The sequence below is a fragment of the Arachis hypogaea genome, chromosome 9 (genome assembly GCF_003086295.3).
Source record: "Arachis hypogaea cultivar Tifrunner chromosome 9, arahy.Tifrunner.gnm2.J5K5, whole genome shotgun sequence".
Lineage (NCBI taxonomy): Eukaryota > Viridiplantae > Streptophyta > Magnoliopsida > Fabales > Fabaceae > Arachis > Arachis hypogaea.
This window is the reverse complement of record NC_092044.1, coordinates 5,731,014-5,750,546: the sequence shown is the minus strand read 5'-3', so window position 1 is coordinate 5,750,546 and position 19,533 is coordinate 5,731,014. Positions and strand designations below refer to the sequence as shown.

General features: G+C 34.4%; 3 protein-coding genes across 3 annotated transcripts; 2 read left to right on the top strand and 1 right to left on the bottom strand.

Moving 5' to 3' along the window:
* Window positions 1-3,269: 3,269 nt before the first annotated feature.
* LOC112710107 (transmembrane 9 superfamily member 7) lies at window positions 3,270-7,531 on the top strand. The gene is made up of 7 exons (XM_025762205.3): window positions 3,270-3,788; window positions 4,659-4,823; window positions 4,919-5,028; window positions 5,140-5,248; window positions 5,352-5,464; window positions 5,906-6,056; window positions 6,149-7,531. Exons 1-7 carry the CDS (start codon window positions 3,675-3,677, stop codon window positions 7,304-7,306), a joined length of 1,920 nt encoding a protein of 639 aa, XP_025617990.3. The 5' UTR covers window positions 3,270-3,674; the 3' UTR covers window positions 7,307-7,531.
* Window positions 7,532-8,920: 1,389 nt separating this feature from the next.
* Window positions 8,921-11,793, top strand: LOC112710106 (large ribosomal subunit protein uL18). The gene is made up of 9 exons (XM_025762204.2): window positions 8,921-9,372; window positions 9,793-9,862; window positions 9,977-10,068; window positions 10,259-10,385; window positions 10,510-10,589; window positions 10,696-10,812; window positions 10,897-11,031; window positions 11,141-11,310; window positions 11,434-11,793. Exons 1-9 carry the CDS (start codon window positions 9,370-9,372, stop codon window positions 11,546-11,548), a joined length of 909 nt encoding a protein of 302 aa, XP_025617989.1. The 5' UTR covers window positions 8,921-9,369; the 3' UTR covers window positions 11,549-11,793.
* A 498-nt stretch (window positions 11,794-12,291) lies between these two features.
* Window positions 12,292-18,750, bottom strand: LOC112710105 (beta-galactosidase 1). Its single transcript, XM_025762203.3, has 19 exons — window positions 18,253-18,750; window positions 17,979-18,074; window positions 17,737-17,849; window positions 17,518-17,584; window positions 17,288-17,380; window positions 17,027-17,170; window positions 16,451-16,539; window positions 16,176-16,281; window positions 16,006-16,093; window positions 15,740-15,858; window positions 15,462-15,626; window positions 15,077-15,255; window positions 14,863-14,972; window positions 14,460-14,569; window positions 14,239-14,349; window positions 14,042-14,152; window positions 13,669-13,874; window positions 13,231-13,567; window positions 12,292-12,891 (listed from the first exon to the last, which is right to left on the bottom strand). The coding sequence occupies exons 1-19, from the start codon at window positions 18,433-18,435 to the stop codon at window positions 12,781-12,783; spliced, it is 2,538 nt and encodes an 845-aa protein (XP_025617988.1). The 5' UTR covers window positions 18,436-18,750; the 3' UTR covers window positions 12,292-12,780.
* Between the last annotated feature and the right edge of the window lie 783 nt (window positions 18,751-19,533).

Sequence of the window (19,533 nt, the reverse complement as noted above, 5' to 3'; positions counted from 1 at the left end):
GTTAGAAGTAAGCATTGAGAGTGCAAGGCACAGAATTCTCAGAGCTACCTAAGCTTACAGATTTTCTTCTCCTTCAATGTATTCTATTTTGTATTTTTCTATTTAATTTTGTCATGTCTTGAGTCTCATGGAAAAAGGCAAACAATGAGGTTTGTATGAAAAAGCCATAGAGCGGAAAAAGGCAGAGAGTGCAAAATTAAAAGAAAAAGTCATAGATGTCCTTAGAGTTCCTTTGTACGTCTATGTTGTGTTTCATGATTCTGTGGGAATTCCCTTATAAGTTGGGTTAGCACTTTACAGTTTGTAATCAGGAAGATTATAGTGAAATTCTATCATTGTTGTGATGGAGACTGGATGTAGGCTGCACTGTACTTAGCAGCTGAACCAGGATATATCTGGGTGTAATTTTCTCTCTCTTCTACTCCATTTCTATTTCTACTGTACAGGAGCTAAAACAAAAAATATCTCGTGACAAGTGACGAGACAAAAATAAAAGTCTCGTGGTTAAGGACGAGACAAAAATAAAAAAGTCTCCTCAAATACCAGCAAGTACAACTAAGCAAAAAGGGCTAAGATTTAACCCCCCTTCTCTTAGCCACTGAAAATCATCAACGACGATGTTGAGCCTTCTACAATTGGTTCAGCCACATAACAATTTCCTCCTCACTTGTCAACCCTCAATCTTGATGCTATGACTTAGCATGAATTTTTAGATTTGGACTATAAGACTGGACAATCTGAATCATTTTGGCTTCTTGGGTTCCTGTATCAAATGAATTTGAAGTTAGACAACAATTTTAAAATAAGGAAGAGGTGGTTCTTTTGTGAAGAACTATAATATCTATTATGGATTAAGTATAAAGTGTTAGAATCAGATCACGTAAAGTATCATGGCAAGTACAAAAAATTTGACAATAAATACAGCAGATGAATTTAAATAATTTTTTGACAAAAGAAAAAATATTGAGAGATAAGACCATACAACTAACCCCATACAAATTTGGCGACTGAGATCTCGAATAATCATTGACAGTTAAATTATCATGTTATTTATGCTTCAATATTTTTAATGATTAAAGTGATACTTCTATTTTTATTAAAGTATTGCAGAAGGTAACGAAAGCAATGTTGATAAATTATTGTGATCCTCAGAGTTTTACATTTTTTATTTAAAATCAATAGAAGAATAACGATTTAAATAAAAATTAAGAAGACAAAAATGTTTTCCTTTCGCATTTAAGATAATCTAATAATTTTTATACTCAATTAGTTTATTTAAATAATTTATTCCATAACTATCACAAACATATTTTACTTTCTCCTAATAAACGCTAACTTCATAAATTGTTTTTAGAAAAATTTATTAGAAGAAATTGAAAGAAGATATTATTATAATATATTATCTCCAAAAAGATTTGTATTTCATTCTTAAAAAAAAACGAGGAAAGAAATGTATGTTTTAAAAAGGGTTAAGTGCGATTTTGGTCTCTAACATAGAGGTTGAAAATTTATTTCGTTTTTGACCTTTTTTTCGCTATAAATAATTCCAAAGATTTAACTTAATTTTAAGATCGTCCTTCGGACGAAAACACTTATTCCCTCTTCTTCCCCAAAATAACCAGAAGTAGAAGCGTATAGACACAAGCAAACGCAGAAATAGAAGCAGACAGAAATAGAAAGCAGAAGCAGAATAACAACAATCAAACAACAACAATAATAACAATGAATAATGGAATCAGAGCAACAACAAAAGCAGAATCAGAAGCAGAAGCAAAAACAGAAGCATGCATAAACAGAAGCAACTAGAAGTATCAACAACAACAATATAATAAAAAGAATAAACAGAAGCAACCAGAATCATCAATAACAACAACAACAATGGAATAAACAGAAGTAAAACACCTTCCTTTAAATCTAAAAAATTAAAGAAAAAAGAATAAAAAATTGAAACAGCACTGTAGGGACTTCGAGGCGGTGGTGGGGAAGGAGGGGCTGCGGCGGTTAACTGCAAATCGCGAGGAGAGGAGAGCTGCGGTGGTGGTGGCGGATCACGTGAAAAGGGCTGCAGCAGTGGTGGCGACGTCGCGAATTGCGACGAGAATGGTGATGCGGTGGTGGCGGGTTGCAAATCGCGACAAGGAGGGCTCTGTGGTGGTCGGCGGCGCTGCGAATCGCGACGAAGGCAAGAGTGTGGCAACGAAAACGGCTCCGTTCCTTTCTTCTCTTTGTCTCTCTCTCTCTCTGCTCTCTCCTCTCTTGCCGTTAGTGTGAGTGTGTGCTGAGGAAAAAAGGAGCAGCGGCGAGAAAACAGCGGCGACGATGTGGAGATTCACTACCTTCCCTTCCTCCTTTCTCCTTTCCTGGAAACAACGCCCCCCCAAAGCGTGACCTTCCCTTCCCCCTTTTCCCGTTTTCTTTTTATTTTATTTTATATTTTTTTAGTCAGGAATAATTTGATAATGAAAATAAAAAATTTGGTAAAAAGAACAATTTTAAAATTTAGTTAAACCTTCGAACTATTTTGTAGCAAAAAAAAGCTGGAGATGAAATAAATTTTTAGCCTCTATGTTAGGGACCAAAATCGTACTTAACTCTTTTAAAAATAAGAGAGCAAAACGAGTGTATTATTTTTTAAAAGATTGGATTATATTTATTAAAAAAGATATATTAATCTTGTATAGAAAATATATTAATTCTTATGAATAATATGATAATTTTTATTCTAATGGATAAAATAAACAGATCAGTATATTTCCTAGTTTGTTCATAAGATTTTTGTCTTTTTAATAAGAGTTTAATTTTGATGTAATGTGAATATAAATTGTTTGAAGAATATTAGGAACTAACAGATTTTTGTAATTTGTAGTTATCAATTAGTTATTATCAGTTTTTTTAACGGTGTAAAATTATATCTAATGGTGTGAGATTATTCACTTTTCTTTTGATGGTTAAGTGTTAGCCAAATTTTAATAAAAATGCTGGCCCTAAATTTTTTCTAAAACGTTTTATACTGTCGTATAATTACATATGTTCTTTTAGATGACTATTTAAGTAATCAATGTGAAAGATAATTAATTTTATTGATGTGACATCTTGTAATTAAATGTATGTATAAAATTATTTTACACTAACAATGTATCAAAATTAAATTCTTTTAATAATGTTTTAGAATATGAGTTAAGAGAAGTGTACAAAGTCATTATATAAATTTTCTTAATTTTCTAGTGTAGAAGTATTAATTCTGTGATATCAGAATAACATGCACTTTTGAACAGAAATGGCAATAACTAATTGTTGAAATAGAAAAATAAACAAAAACGTCAGTCTAGTTACTTCCAAATATTGAAAGCAATCTAATAATTAATACTAATTAAACTGTGACTTTATTTTAACAGTCTCCTTAATTACATATTTACAGTGTGTTGTACTGTTGTAGTGTGTGAAGTGCAAAGTGGTAAATAGCGGTAAGAAGTAGCAGTGTAGCAGCACCTCAATCCACTTGCACTTGCTTCTTTGCCTTTCCTTTTCTAGTTTTCTTTTATATCTTTCGCATCTGCAATTTCTTTCACTCTCTCTTCTCTCTCTCTCTCTCTCACCCACAGACACACTCTACTTGTGAGACACCACACACGAGACCCAAGCAAACAAGGGAACACAGAAAGAAGGAGAAGAAGATGATGGGCGTCTCCTCCGCCACCGTCTTCGTCGCTTCCGTCTTCCTCCTCCTCACCTTCTCCTCCGTTCACTCTTTCTACCTTCCCGGCGTCGCCCCGCGAGATTTCCAAACCGTACGTCTTCCATTTCTCTATCTCTTTCTGAGATTCGCTCTCTCCATTCCCTTATTCGAATATCTGAGCTACGTGCTTCATTAACTTCTCGATCAACGCTATCTCGGATGAATCTGCTCGGATCTAGGGTTTTAACTCTGATCTGTATATTTCCTCGCTGCTATTTTTGTTGGATTCTCTGTGGTTTGTTACGTGTTTCTCGATTCGAAGTGAAGCTCCCTCATGTATTTTTTTTTTTTGGTGGATGGCTTTTGCTGTTCTGATTTGGTTTAAATTTGGAGTGTGCACTTTTATTTTCTGGTAGACGATTTGATGTTGCCAATTCCGAACGTCGAACTTAGAGTAGATCTTTACTTTCAGCTAATTGAGCACTTCCTTTTGCTTTTTTGAGGCTTGGCTCCATGAATTTAAGCTGTTTTTGCAATATGGAATTCCTGTAATTCGTGGAAATTTTTTAGCTGATTCAGCCACTATTGCTGTCACGATGCCGTGATCGAAACCCCAATTGTAGTTGGGGATTGCAACTTATATGTGATGGATGATGAAATCTTGATTGATTATTGATCGGTGTAGTAGCTGTGTAGTGTGTAAGAGATCGTTCGCTTCTTGTAATGTGGCTTTGCCAATTGCCACTATGGGCTGAAATTGTAACCTTCAAGTTCTTATGTCAAAGCAGAAGGAAAATTGAGATTGATCATTGAATTGTTGGTCTGTGTGTGACTTGGGAACTTGTTGATTTGGGTGATTTGGTTGGACATTGAAAGCGTTTTATTTTAATTTTTTTTGTTTACTGCTTTTGTGTTTTATTTGTGTGGCTGTGTGCAATGTGAAGTATCATTTAGATTTATCGTTTTTCTTCTGTTGGACTAGGGCGATCCCCTCTATGTAAAAGTGAACAAATTATCATCCACAAAGACTCAACTTCCATATGATTACTACTACTTGAAGTATTGCAAACCTAAGGAGGTTGTGAACAGTGCAGAGAATTTGGGTGAGGTCCTTCGTGGCGATCGCATTGAGAATTCAGTATATACGGTGGGCATTCTGCCTCATCCCTCATTCAATGCTTTGCTTGGACAATATAGCTGTGAAATTTAGTGACTAATCCTTTAATTTTATTTTCTTTCCAGTTTCATATGAGGAAGGAACAGTCTTGTACTGTTGTGTGTCGTGTAACTTTGGATGCCGATGCTGCTAAGAATTTTAAAGAAAAAATTGATGATGAATACCGAGTAAACATGTAATTAATTAGTATATTTAGTGATTTAATTAGTATTTTGGATTTATTGGCTGGTGCCATTCTTGCTATAGGTTTCTTCTTGACCTTTGATGTGTTTAATTGGACATACAGGATTCTGGATAACCTTCCAGTTGCTGTTCTCAGACAAAGGAGGGATGGAAGTCAGTCAACAACATATGAACATGGTTTTCGTGTTGGGTTCAAAGGAAACTATCAAGGGGTATAACTTAGCAAGAAGTTCTGTTATAGAATTTAGAAGTTTGATTTTTTTAATAGAACTTAAATTACCATTTTTGTTATGTTAACCTTACATATGCCTACAGAGCAAGGAGGAGAAATATTTCATCAATAACCACTTGAGTTTTAGAGTCATGTATCACAAGGATTCTGAAACGGATTCTGCTCGTATTGTTGGATTTGAGGTCACACCAAACAGGTCTTTTTCATTTCTCAACTACCACAAATATCTTTCTCTGGTTATTGTTGTTGCATTCTTATCATGGCATAACATATCACCAACTTTGTTGGTTTTATAGTTTATATTAGGAATAGGATGCTGTTGGAAAGGAATTAAGAAACAAATTAGTTGGATGATTTGTTAATAGATTTCTGCAAGTTTATCATGTTGATTTTGTTTGAAGATAGACAATATTTGGTCAAACTTCAAAGGTGACTGAAAAGGGGATACTCCTGTCTCTTTCATGGGTACTGTCATACAATACCTATTACCTAGTACATTTATTCGATTAAATGTGTGTTCGAATTTATATCTCTAGAATATAGAGCTTGTGTGTTCTATTGCTTTCTTGTTAGATTTCAAAGGAATCTTTCATGTGTAATATTTTTCTCATTGCAAATTCTATGACTTATGAAACAGTATTAACCATGAATTCAAGGAGTGGAATGACAAGAACCCACAGGTGACAACATGCAATAAAGACACCAAGAATTTGATGCAAGGTAGTACTGTCCCACAGGAAGTTGACACAAACAAGGATGTTGTATTCACATATGATGTTACCTTTAAGGTATTGCCAATTAAAACTGCAGTTACTCTCATCAACTTTCATCTCATCTGTTATCAAATGCAAGAAGTTAAGTTTGATGGCAATCTTTTCAGGAAAGTGAGATCAAATGGGCATCACGGTGGGACACATATCTTCTAATGAATGATGATCAGATCCACTGGTTCTCCATCATTAACTCTCTGATGATTGTCCTTTTCCTTTCTGGAATGGTGGCTATGATCATGATGAGAACTCTTTACAGAGATATTGCCAATTATAATCAGCTAGAAACCCAAGATGAGGCCCAGGAAGAAACAGGGTGGAAACTTGTCCATGGAGATGTTTTCAGGCCACCTGTCAATTCAAATTTGCTTTGTGTTTATGTCGGTACTGGTGTTCAGCTATTTGGAATGTCACTTGTGACAATGATATTTGCTTTGCTAGGTTTCTTGTCACCATCGAACCGTGGAGGTCTCATGACTGCAATGGTTCTATTGTGGGTTTTTATGGGTTTATTTGCTGGTTACTCCTCGGCACGTTTGTACAAGATGTTCAAGGGCACAGAGTGGAAAAAGAATACCTTGAAAACAGCATTTATGTTTCCAGGCATTCTGTTTGGTGTCTTCTTTGTGCTAAATGCCTTGATTTGGGGAGAGCAGTCTTCTGGAGCAGTCCCTTTTGGAACCATGTTTGCTTTGGTTTGCCTGTGGTTTGGTATATCAGTACCCTTGGTCTTTGTGGGTAGTTACTTGGGTTTCAAAAAGCCAGTAATTGAAGACCCTGTGAAGACTAATAAAATTCCCAGGCAGGTACCTGAGCAGGCATGGTATATGAAGCCCGTCTTCTCTATTCTTATTGGAGGCATTCTGCCATTTGGTGCTGTGTTCATTGAGCTCTTCTTTATCTTGACATCAATATGGCTGAACCAGTTCTACTACATCTTTGGATTCCTGTTCATAGTGTTTGTTATCCTATTAATCACCTGTGCAGAGATTACGATTGTGCTTTGCTACTTCCAACTTTGCAGCGAAGACTACAATTGGTGGTGGAGATCTTACCTCACGGCTGGGTCCTCAGCTTTGTACCTTTTCCTCTACTCAATTTTCTATTTCTTCACCAAATTGGATATTACTAAACTGGTCTCAGGCATCCTTTACTTTGGATACATGATTATCGTTTCATACGCTTTCTTTGTGTTGACCGGAACTATCGGCTTCTATGCTTGCTTCTGGTTCGTCCGCAAGATCTACTCTTCTGTGAAGATTGACTAAAATTACAAGCATCGTATAGTGTGGATGATTCAAGGTTGAGCACCGAACCTGAGAGGCTGTAGGACTTTGAAGCAAATACAGCAGGGAAGTTCTTTTCCCCCTCCCCTGAAAACCCCTTTTTTTGTTTATTGTTTAGTGTAGCAGTTGGACTGTTAATTTGTTAAACCCGTTTCCATATATTACTGTAGTTGCTTAATCCATGAGAGATGTATGCATATTTCTACATGTCCATGTCATAACATAGTTATATGATTTTCGATCAGCAGTTAGTTGTCAGGGAATGAATGGCATTTCTTGTCACAGCTAATTTGGCAAGGTGAACGACACCTATGCATGTTTGTTGATAAAGTCACATATATACAGAATCAATGAACAACACTTGAGTAAACCATTAAAAAAAAACAAAAAACACAAAAAACCAAAAGAACTTGGGGAGTTAGATCAAACGTCACTCAGTCACTGTACCGCAAAATTGATAGATAGTCATCCAACTTTTTTAATTATTTATATGGTTGGTACTTGGTAGAGAGGTGGTAGTGGTTCTCAACCAAGTTAGTTTAAAAGGGTGTCTGTAGTAGGTTGCAGGTTATTGTCATTGTAATTTCGCATAGTTTTATCATGTCTCCCCGATTGGCGCTGAGTGTACACTGTTCAGCAGAAATTGGGTATATTCTCATCCAAGACAGGCAGAGCTAGAGCAATTGTTAGGAGGGAGCCAATATAAAAATATAAATCTAAAAAAAATTAAAATTAAGAGGGCTAATATAAAAATTAATAATTTTTATACATTAAAATTTTTAATTTGGGAGGACATTGCCCCCTTTCTCAACACTAGCCTCCGCCCCTGTCGAAGGTTGTTACCATACTCAAGTTACCGGAGAAAGTTGATGCATCTAGGTTAACTTATTGGCTGTGGGTGGGTGGTTATTTTTTAATAAGTCATAATTTTGTCTTTAATATTTAAAATTTTTATTTTTGTTCAAAACGTCTTATTTTGTCCTATTTTATTCCTTTGGTCAAAATTATATTTTTAAATATTCCTATTCTTCTATTATTATCTTTTTTTAGATAACGATAACAATAGTAATTTGAAAGTGAAATTGAAAGAAAAATAAGAAGATAATAATAGAAAAAGAAAGATATTTTTGGAAGAAAAATATTTAATTTTGACCAAGACTAAAATAAGATGAAATAAAATTTAGGAAAAAAAATAAGATATTTTAGAGATTATGGACAAAATTAGGACTTATTTTAAATATTAGGAATTAAAATAATATTTTATCCATTTATATATATGACAAGTTTGATTCCGAATTCTTTCTTTATCAATTGCGTTGTAAGGAATGAGAATTTTGATAGTTCCTTCTCTCATGAGAGTATTCTTAATTCTTTATTTTAAATTAAACAAAATTTTCTTTAAGTTAACAAACTATAACTCAAATGATATAGTCTCTCTATAGTGACTTAAAAGTGGTGACTTCAAGTCTCACTTCTAATTTAAAGAAAAAAATCTCCTTAAAAATACTTAGAATTTATAAAATTCTTTTTGTTAAACAAAACAATTTAAGTTAAAAATTTTGAAATACTCTTAAAATTCTTTCTGTGGCACACCTCTTTTTTTTTTTTTTTATGTCAGACAGATTGAAGAATCTCCAATTCTAGACATTATAATCAATCCGAACACAGCAAACATTTTTGTTTTTAGAACCACGAACACAACATATGAAGAGACATCATATATTGTCACTCAACCAAAGTCCAAGCTGCCACCGCCTGTCCGCCCACCAGACACCTCCTTGGTTTATTTTATTCTGATAATGTACTTGTATACATATATTTTTGGTCGTCAAAGATAATGGGTTCAAGAGCCCAATATCTTTTCGGGTTAGGTCCAAGCCCAAGACTACGCCCAAGCCCAATTATGACTGGTAGTAGCAGTAGTGCTTTACTGCGTTAGAGGCTCCTAATAAAAGCCTAAAACGTAAAACCCTCACTCTCTCGTTTCGAGCATCAGCAGTTGCCACCACCATCATCATCATCGTGCAGCAGATCCAGCTTCACCAATGGTGACCCCTCTTTCTCTCATTTTCTCTTCTCCCTCTCCGTTTCTTAATCAATTCCCCATATTCATATCACCATTTATTTAATTCTTATGTTTTCTTCATTTTTATTTTCTTTTCCAAGAACACATTGTCATTCAGTAACAATTTGAAAGAGAAGAAGCTATTTTTCCCCCTTTGTTTGTATCTGAGTCTGTTAGAGTGAGCTTTCTGGTAACTTTGGTAAAAGGAAAACAAAGTTTCAATTTTTTGGGGAGATTCTTAGATCTTCGGTGTTTGATATTCCGGTTCTTGTGCTCTTTTGTGTGTGTGTGTGGTGGCTTATATTTAATTGGTCGTAATTAAACTCTAGTATGTAGATATTCTTATGCTTTTGAAACAGCATATTTAACCATTTTTTTCATCTCTGTAATTCCTGAAAATTAGGTTTATGTTAAGGCTCAGAAAGGTAAGGCCTACTTCAAAAGGTATCAAGTGAAGTTCAAGAGAAGAAGAGGTAGTGTATTGTCATTGTTATCAAACAGTTTACACTGTGTTTCTTATCTCTAATGTGCTTTGTTTTAAAAAAATTTAGAAACATTGATGACTTTATTTCATAAAAATTTTGCAGAGGGAAAGACTGACTACCGGGCCAGGATTCGGTTGATTAACCAAGATAAGAACAAGTACAACACACCTAAATACCGTTTTGTTGTGCGATTTGTATCCTACTTTAGTTTTGTAGGTTAACATTTTTTCAGTAGCTTGTAGTTAATTGAAATTATTTTATAGAAATGTTTACAGGAATTTTTGTTTGATGCTATGCTTTTTTTGTTAAAATTGATTATGCTCAAGTGATTGTTAGTCAATGCTACCTTGAGTTCATGAGTATTATCCTTAGCATCATTACTAGACAAACAAGGATATCGTTGCACAAATAACATCTGCTAGCATTGCCGGTGATATTGTTCTTGCTGCAGCTTATTCCCATGAGCTGCCTCGCTATGGCCTTGAAGTCGGTCTTACTAACTATGCTGCAGGTACTTCATCTGTGGAAATCCTTTCTCTCCTTCCCTCTGTCCGTGTCACCTTTCTTTTGCTGTTGTATCTGTAACTATGCCAAGTGTTTTTCACCTGTGGTTGAACATATTAAAATGTTACCAGCTTATTGCACTGGACTTCTTCTTGCCCGCCGAGTCCTTAAAATGCTTGAGATGGATGAGGAGTATCAAGGGAATGTAGAGGTATGAAAATTGAAGTGCTTGTGCTTGCTTGCTATCTTACTCATAAAAATGTGTGCGACACCTGAATGGCTTTGTAGTTTGACTGAAAAATATGGTTACATATCAGGCAAGTGGTGAGGATTTTTCTGTTGAACCTGCTGACACAAGGAGGCCATTCCGTGCTCTCCTCGATGTTGGTCTTATTAGGACCACAACTGGAAACCGTGTGTTTGGTGCCCTTAAGGTACTAATTCTTATGTTGCATTGATCGTCTATGTTTCCTTTTCTTTTTAGTATGTTGGAGTAAAATAATTGTGATGGTTTTCAGGGAGCCTTGGATGGGGGTTTGGATATCCCTCACAGTGAGAAAAGGTTTGCTGGTTTTGATAAGGAGAAGAAGGAGCTTGATCCTGAGGTTCACCGCAAATATATCTTTGGTGGACATGTTGCTGCCTATATGAAGGTATGGGTGAATATCTTACTGGCTTTTAGTTGTAAATTTTTATGAATTATTAATCAACATAAGAGATTTCAGTAATTTGTCTGACCATTCAATTTATTTAATCTCATAGACTTTGGAGGAAGATGAACCAGAGAAATACCAATCACATTTCAGTGAATATATCAAGCGTGGACTCAGTGCCGATGGAATTGAGCCATTGTATAAAAAGGTTCATGCGGCCATTCGTGCAGATCCCACCATCAAGAAGTCAGAGAAGCAGCCACCAAAGGAACACAAAAGGTAAAAAATAAAAATTGCCTAGATTTATGGGGATTAAAAAATCTCACCATTTGTTGACTTTGAAACATGTGGTTCTGGTTACTTTGTTTTAGCACTAATTATATATTGCCATCATTTCTGCAGGTACAACTTGAAGAAGCTTACATATGAGGAGAGGAAGGCTAAGTTGATTGCACGCTTGCAGGCCCTCAACTCTGCAGCTGGTGGCGAAGATGAGGATGACGATGATGACGAGTGAAGATTTACTGTGGATGTAGCGGTGCAACTTATTTAGAATGTGTAACTTGCATTTAGTGAATCGTTTTCTTGAAGATTTATGTTCTTGCATTTTTTATCTCTTAGGTCACAAATTTTGGATACATGTTGGGTTGAGTCTTTTGGTCAATTTCGTGTTAGCCTGCATTATTGTGATTTACCTTGTTTTGGTTCATACAAGTCATAAGTTCTTTACCATAATACGATCCTTTATTTTATTTTCCGAAAGTCTAATTTCTAAGTTGTGGTTGTGCCTGGATCGGGTAACATGGATTTCTTGAAAATTTTTGGGATTTGATGAAAATGAATAAACATTGAAGCTTCAATTTCTAAAAAGTTAACGTTTTCAGAAGAAAAAAAAATAATTCGGTCATAAAAAAGAATGTTAACAAGATTTCTTTTTCCAGTAATATTCCCCCATCTGGTAATACTGTAGTCATTAGTTAAGTGGTTCACTAATAAATGTATTGAATAAGTTTATTTTTAGATATTTTATGAATAAAAAATATATTTTATCCTGAACAATAAAAAAATAAATGAAACACGACCAACTTAAACTACTAATTTCAATTGTAGGCTAGGCATTATAAAAATGACATAACTCTCGCCAAATAAAAGGAAACAACAATATAGCCAATTAGTAGTCTAATTTAAGAATTAAGAGGTAGTATCATTCATAAACTGAGAAGAATAAGAGGTGTAAGAATAAAAAAGGTGAACATAAAATGGAATAAGACATAACATAATTTCATCTTATCATGTTGGCAAAGTATCTTACACTTAAAGGGAAGAAAATAACTAAAATCTAGATTAAATTTCTCTCTCAATGCAGCTTCATATGGAAAATTATATTACTATGGAAGCAAGTGACTTCCACAGAATACAAACAACTTGAACTTGCACATGGACTCAAATCTATGCCGTCTCAATGTGCATTATCCAATCAAACTCTTCACTTCTCTGTAACAAATCTGAATACACACCAATATATATGTACACATTCCACAATTTTTTCAATCCCTATTAGGCTTTTTTATCAACCACATGGTGTGTTGTGTTTTTGCAACTTCACCTTTGGTAATAAAAAGCCAAAAATCAATGCTTGTGGTGTTGTATTAGTGCACACCTAAAATCTTGAATTGAATATAGCTGATAAAAAATCCAATCTTGAACCACCATTTTATTCTACATTTGTTTTCTGAGGTTGGAAATTGATTAGGTGCAAATGGCTTCTACTGAAAGTTTCTTCATGACATTTGGGCATGGATCTCCTCCAAAAAGTTCAGGTGCCACTGTTACTGCACATGAATTTTGGCCAATACAACTCTGCAATAATAAAGTTGTTGACTAATGGTAAATTAAATAAGCTGAGTAAAAGTTACCATAAATGGATCATTTGACATGCATAATTGCACTTCAGGCTTTAAAACTAAATTGAAGAAAAGTTTTCTTAATTCCCAGTTGAGAAAATATAAGGAATCAACTTTTAATTAGCCAACATTAGCCAATTTTATGGTTTAGATTTATAAGTTAGGATTAAGAATTTACAATTTAAAGTCTAGAATTTAAGATAAACAGAATAATTTTAAAAAAATTGATTGATGTTGGCCGAAAAAATTGGTTCCTTAGCATTGCTCTTCTCAAATTTGTAGCAAGAAATGATACCTTTTGGAAGGCATCATAGGACTTATGCGCATGGCAGCTTCCTTCACGGTAGTTTCCACACGAGCCAACCGGAGTGCCGAAGCTAGCGAATTTGATGGATGAGATCTTCTGTCCAGGACCACAGGACAAATGTGCTTTTGGCCTCACAGGTTTGCTAACTTTTCCAGAAGATTCCATCTGATAACTTACAAGATTTGGCTGCCACTCATAAATATCAGCACACACACTATCTATATCCCTTCTAACCAAAAATATCCCATTGGGGTCTCCACCCATTTCCTCAAACACAACCAATAAATTCCCAGCTGGTTTCAGCCAAGAATGAGGAACATGATACCTGAAATATTATCAAATTTAAGTAAGGTTCTTGAAAATTTTCTAAAGTGCATTAACAAAACAAAACTCCAGAGCAATTTAGAGATATCTCTCAATTCTCACCATCTTTGAGAAGGCTGGCCGCAGTTACTTAAACATTTCTTCTCATTATAAGTACCAGCATACTCACAGGATCCACACGAACCGGATGCTTTGTAAGCAGGCCAGTACCGGCCAAGACTCTGTCCGTTTATCCAGATTTGTCCTTTGCCCATGCTTGCCATGTCTAAAGCCAACGGCGCGCTCCCTGCCGGAGCATCAAAAGTGGTCTAATGCAAAAATGATGTTAGTTTATGTCCATTGTTTCAACTAGTGAAAGCCAAAAAGGTCTCCTTACCACAACAAAATGAAAAATCTTATACTTATTATTGGTTTTATTTGCAAGAATAGCAGTTGAGAATAAAATGATAAGTTCATGTAACTTTGTGAAACTCACTTTGTACCAAGTCAAGGGCTGCCTTCGCGACACGAAGAAACCCTGCATCCACTCAACTGAGGAACTTCCAGTAAGTGAATGAAGACTCAATGCTTCACCTTTAAGACCAACCTGAATGGAACATGAACTCAAATGAGTACCAAGCTAAACTAAGCAATAAGAAAAAGATAAGCCTTAGTAAGTGTTTGAAGGATAACCTTGTAAGACCACTTCTGCCATGTTAAGTCCCTTTTCCCTTCATTGAGACCACTTAATGTAATTGGACCAAGAACACCAGCATTCCATCTTTCAAAATGTGGACCAACATTCTGCACATATGTAATGTATTTTCAGTCTTAAGTCATAAGTCATAACACACTGATTTAGACGTGTCACGCACGTGCGCATGGACAGCGATAGATATAGAGGGAGAATATACCGGGAGACCAACTGCAACACTAAGAATGGAGATTTTGTTAACACCGGCTCTGAGCTTCACACCCTGGCTAAATGTTAGTTTGGGGAATTCTAAGCTTCCATATGCAGTTCCTGATCAAAGCATATCAAAGTAAAAATGATGAAGCTCAAGCTATTATCCAAACAATCATTAGCTTCAAATGTAAAATGTGATGCTTGCAATGCAATGTTTGGGAAAGAAAATTCAAGAAAGAAAACTATATCCATTGTGTTTGACAAATGGCTTCCTCTTGGATCTTAGTATCTTACCAAGAAAAAATGCAACTATTATAGTCAAATTTTATTAAAACCCCTGAATCAATGCAATTGTTCTTGGTACTTTGAAATTACATATTGATGAATCAAATTTTAGTAATGCTGCTAACCTGATAGCTGACCATTGACAAAAACATGCATAGCATGTCCAGCAGACATTGCTGTAAGAACAGGATCCTTTCCATTCCTTAAAAACCATTCGTTGGAGTTTATCACAACACTGACAAGAAAAATAGCAAGTAATTAGACATAGAACAGTGACAAAATTTCCAGTGATGTTGTAACCAACAATTATATGAGACTATAGTGTTTTATGTCACTCACTCTGTAGAGTACCACAAGTAGTCAGATAAGTCCCTTGTTACATTTAACTGCTCCAATAGACCAGTCACTGTGAAGGAACTATCATCGGTAGAGGTCGTCTCATCATTAAATGCTTTCCAAGAGAGTCCTCCATGAATAGGAACTCGAGTCATCTTCATTTGCGCGCTTTGCGCACCAACCTGACCAGGAGATTATTAAAAACTTTAGTCTTCTATTCTTGTAACTTTAGCAAGAACAAGAAAATTTAAATAAGACAACAATAAGGTGTTATTCCTTTCGTTTTGTGTGTCTACTTCCATGAAAATGAACAAGTAAATCTTGTTGGTAATTATAACTGCATATAAGAATAGTCATTATAAATTCACTCTATTTTTCTTCCCCTCACCCTTGCAGTGTTATAAACAGTGTGCTTGCAATCAGGAAGAATGCTTATAGACCAAGGAGGCAAGTTGTAATGCAAATTTCCAAATGACACCGTTGCATAGGATCGTGGATTATAGTTTGCAAGAAAAGCAGAACATGCTCCAGACTTTGATTTGAAGACATGAGCCTGTAGTGTGGTGAACAAAAGTTAGAAATTCAGTTTGATTTCGAATCATTCTAGACATGGCTGGTTTATTCTCACATAACTAAGCATATTTTATAGTTTTAAGTGACTTATACCTCTTCATAGTTTCCAAGCCTTTGTACAACAGGATCTGCAGACACTAAAGCAGGTTCAGAGAGTTTAATTGCCCTGTGTAAATCTCTCAGATGACCCCATTTCGGGTGCCGAGGCAATCCTGCATAGAGCAGAAAGAAATAAATGAAGAATGTAAGATCATGCAAGAAATGTTCTAATCTGCTATCAAGGACTTGAACTTTATTCTATATGATTCAAGAAAATGCATAACAATATGAAAATATCAGTAAGTATGAGAGGCGCATACCGTATTCATCGAGAGGCGCATCATAATCATAGCTTGTAGCAATGAAGGGACCACCAGCAGTTCGACCGAAATTTGTACCTCCATGATACTGGAATGGACAGAACACAAGGGACTTAGTTGAATAAAACAGTGAAAACCAGAGATTGAAATCTAACAGATACTGAAACTACCATGTAATAATTGACAAATGATCCTCCTTTCTGTATGAACCTTGCAACAGAAAATGCCAAATCCTCAGCAGGTCTGTGAGGAACTGGACCTCCAAACTCAGTATACCTGCAAGTTTAAACAGAGAAATCAAAGGTATGGTCAGAAAGATACCTCTAGCTTTTATGTAACAATGCACCAATTCAAAATAACATTCAATTTGGACAACATAGTAATAAATTTTTTAATATGAATTTATTTTGAAATGAAGGTCAAGGGAAGTAAAAATTTATCATACCATCCAGTCCAAGCTTCTGTCCACATCTTTGGTTTGTAAGCCTTATTTGGAGAGAAGTAATCACAATAGAAGCCATTGCAAGTGTTAATCTGCAATAAAAGTCAACACAAATATTAATATATTATCAGCAAAAAATTTGATTTACTTGAAAATACAAATATTTCTTGACTGCATGCCAAGAATATTAAAATGATTTCTCTCAATAATGGAATGTCATGTTTTGAATTATTTCACCACAGGTAATCATTCTAATTTCACTAAAGTCTAATGACACCTCAACATTATAATAAGAATAATATTGAAATGACATAAAAGGTAAATCACAGCCATGCAAGAATGAAGCATAATTCATTCTCATAATTCACAAACTCTAGTCTTGTGTCTGACCAAAATTTGAAAATGACAAATTTGTGCTATCTTGAAATTTACTATTAAAAACAAATGGACATATTTGCCCTCCTTTATACATGTACCTAAGGATACTGTTCAGTATCCCCCACCAAGGACAAGGAGAATAAGAATATGAACATGTTTATAGAAAGTAACAAGAATTTTGTTAGATTAGATGGTACTTACAACTGGGTCAGGAGCATCATCTTGCTTGCACATGACCCATGGAACACCAGTTCTAAGTCCTAAAGCCATATGTGCTGCCCAATCAGTGTATGCTTTACCTTGAGCACCAAGTTCATACTCCATAGGTCCATATTCATTTTCAATCTGTTAACAAAATCAATAGTTTGAAAAGGGTAATACTCTCAGTAAATTTATATGTTAAAAAAGCATGAGGTTAGATATTGAACTAAGAGGAAGGGTAGTTAGGTATTTTAATCTTACCTGTGATAAAATTATTGGACCACCCTGAGACTCAAATAACCTTTCTGCTTTCATCATATCCACAATCTTAGTGGTAAATCTTTGCATTTGATACTTCAATACATTAACATGGAAAAAAGAAGAAAAGAAGTTACTAAATATAATAAATAATAAGAAAATTAACATCAAAGATAGGGAAAAATATTAGACTTTTACATTGACTTTTGGTCAAAAAGGACTATTTCTCTCACCTTAAATGGCCCATTGTCTGTTCTGAAGCTAATGCCTGGTATGTACTTAAGCCAAACAGGGAAACCGCTGAAAAAAGTAGAAAAACCATTAAGTTAAAGTTGAAGTTGAAGCTATTTAAGATGTCCCAATTTCAAAGTTCCCATATAAACAAAGTTTTATTATTGTTTCTTTTTTTGGTTAATTTGTAAAGAGAAAAATTGAATCATTTGATTGATTACCCGAAATTCCACTCAGCACAGACATAAGGACCAATTCTGAGGTGAACATAAAGGCCTGCTTGCTGAACCAGCCTTATGAACTTCACCAAATCATAATTCCCCTCAAAATAATACTACACTCATCAACAAACAAAAGGTTCATTAGTTCTCACAACTAACTCACAAATAACAAACTAAAATAAAATAAAAAGAAGCATTTTCTTCAAACACCAGAAGCAAAAACAGCATGCATTGTTCATTACTTTGCCAGGTGAAGGCTCATGTCCATTCCAGAACACATAAGTTTGAATAACATCCAAACCTCCTTCCTTGGCCTTCTGTATAAGATCTGGCCACATCTGCCAAAAAACAATTAAAATAAAATAAAATAAAAAAAGAAAAATTTAGCATTGGAAATAGTAATAAAAATAAATACTTAGGATTGCAAAAATCCTTATTGAAAAAGGAAGAAACTTTAAGGTACCCATTTGAAAAAAACAAAGACCCCATAAAAGCACATTTTGATAGTATTAGTACCTCAGGAGTGCTTCTTGGGTAATGAATGGAGCCAGAGAGAAGTATCCTTCTTTGTCCATTGATGGTGATAGCTTTATGGTCATAGGACACTGAAGCTTCACCTTCACCAACCAATGAACATGCCAACACCACCAAAATTAATGCCACATTCCACACTTGTTTGAGCTTCTTCATCCCCATCATACTCCAATCTCTTCTTTTCTCACCTTATTCTATGCTTTGATGCATAGAGAGAAATGCTTATGCAAGTGAGATATTTCTGTTTTGTTTTGTTTGAACTGTGAAGTGTGAACTATTATTCTCTTCCTTTTACTGACTTTGTTTCTTTTCGGCAGAATCAATGACCAATGAAGAGAAGAAAAAGAATAAAGGGAGAGTTGAATTACTGAGAAAGTGAGAAAGACTTTTCTTTTTATTTGGGAGGGAGAAACAAAAACAGAATTAGTAAATTAGTTGTTGTAAGAGATGGTGATGTTGGGGTTGCAGAAAATGAAGGGTGCTTTGCAGTTGCTTTTATAAACACTCAGAACTGGATGCTATTTCAGAAAAGGTGGGACCCACAACCTTGTCCTTAATAGTTAAAAATTATTAATTATCAATAAATAACTCAAATATTAATGTTAATTACATCTTAATTTTTATTTTATTTTATTTTAAACACATTTTATTTTATAAAAATATATTTATTTATTTATTCTATTTATAATTTTACATTGATCTCCTTAAAAGAGACATTAATTCTTCTTTTGTTATTAAATAATTGTTTTTTTTTCAAAATTTCGTTTTTTTATATTGAATATTTATTTATAATTTGGTATTGTAGATTTTTTTTTAATTTGAAACCTCAAATACAGAAGTTCGTGGCTCGGGGGGCTTCGGCGTTTGGACCCTTTTTCACAAACAAAGCGCGTTTTTCCTGTTTGAGTGGTTTTTTTTTTTTTTTGAATTTACATGATATGAGTTTTCTATTGTACCTACCCACCCCCACAAAATGAACGAAAAAATGTTATTTTTTTATTTTTTATATCTATTGTTTTCATACAATTGTATTATTGTTTTTTTAACAATTGTTTTAATTTTTTAGTGTTAAAAATATGAGAGAGAAAAAAAATAAAATGAAATTATTTTTTAATATTATAAAACAAAAAGTGTATACTTGAGATGTATAAAATAAAAAAATAATACAAGTATACTTTCATTTGAAAAATATAAATTGAGTTGATAATTTAAAAATTTTCTAATTATGAACTTATTAAGGAATTAAATTTTTTTATAAAAAAT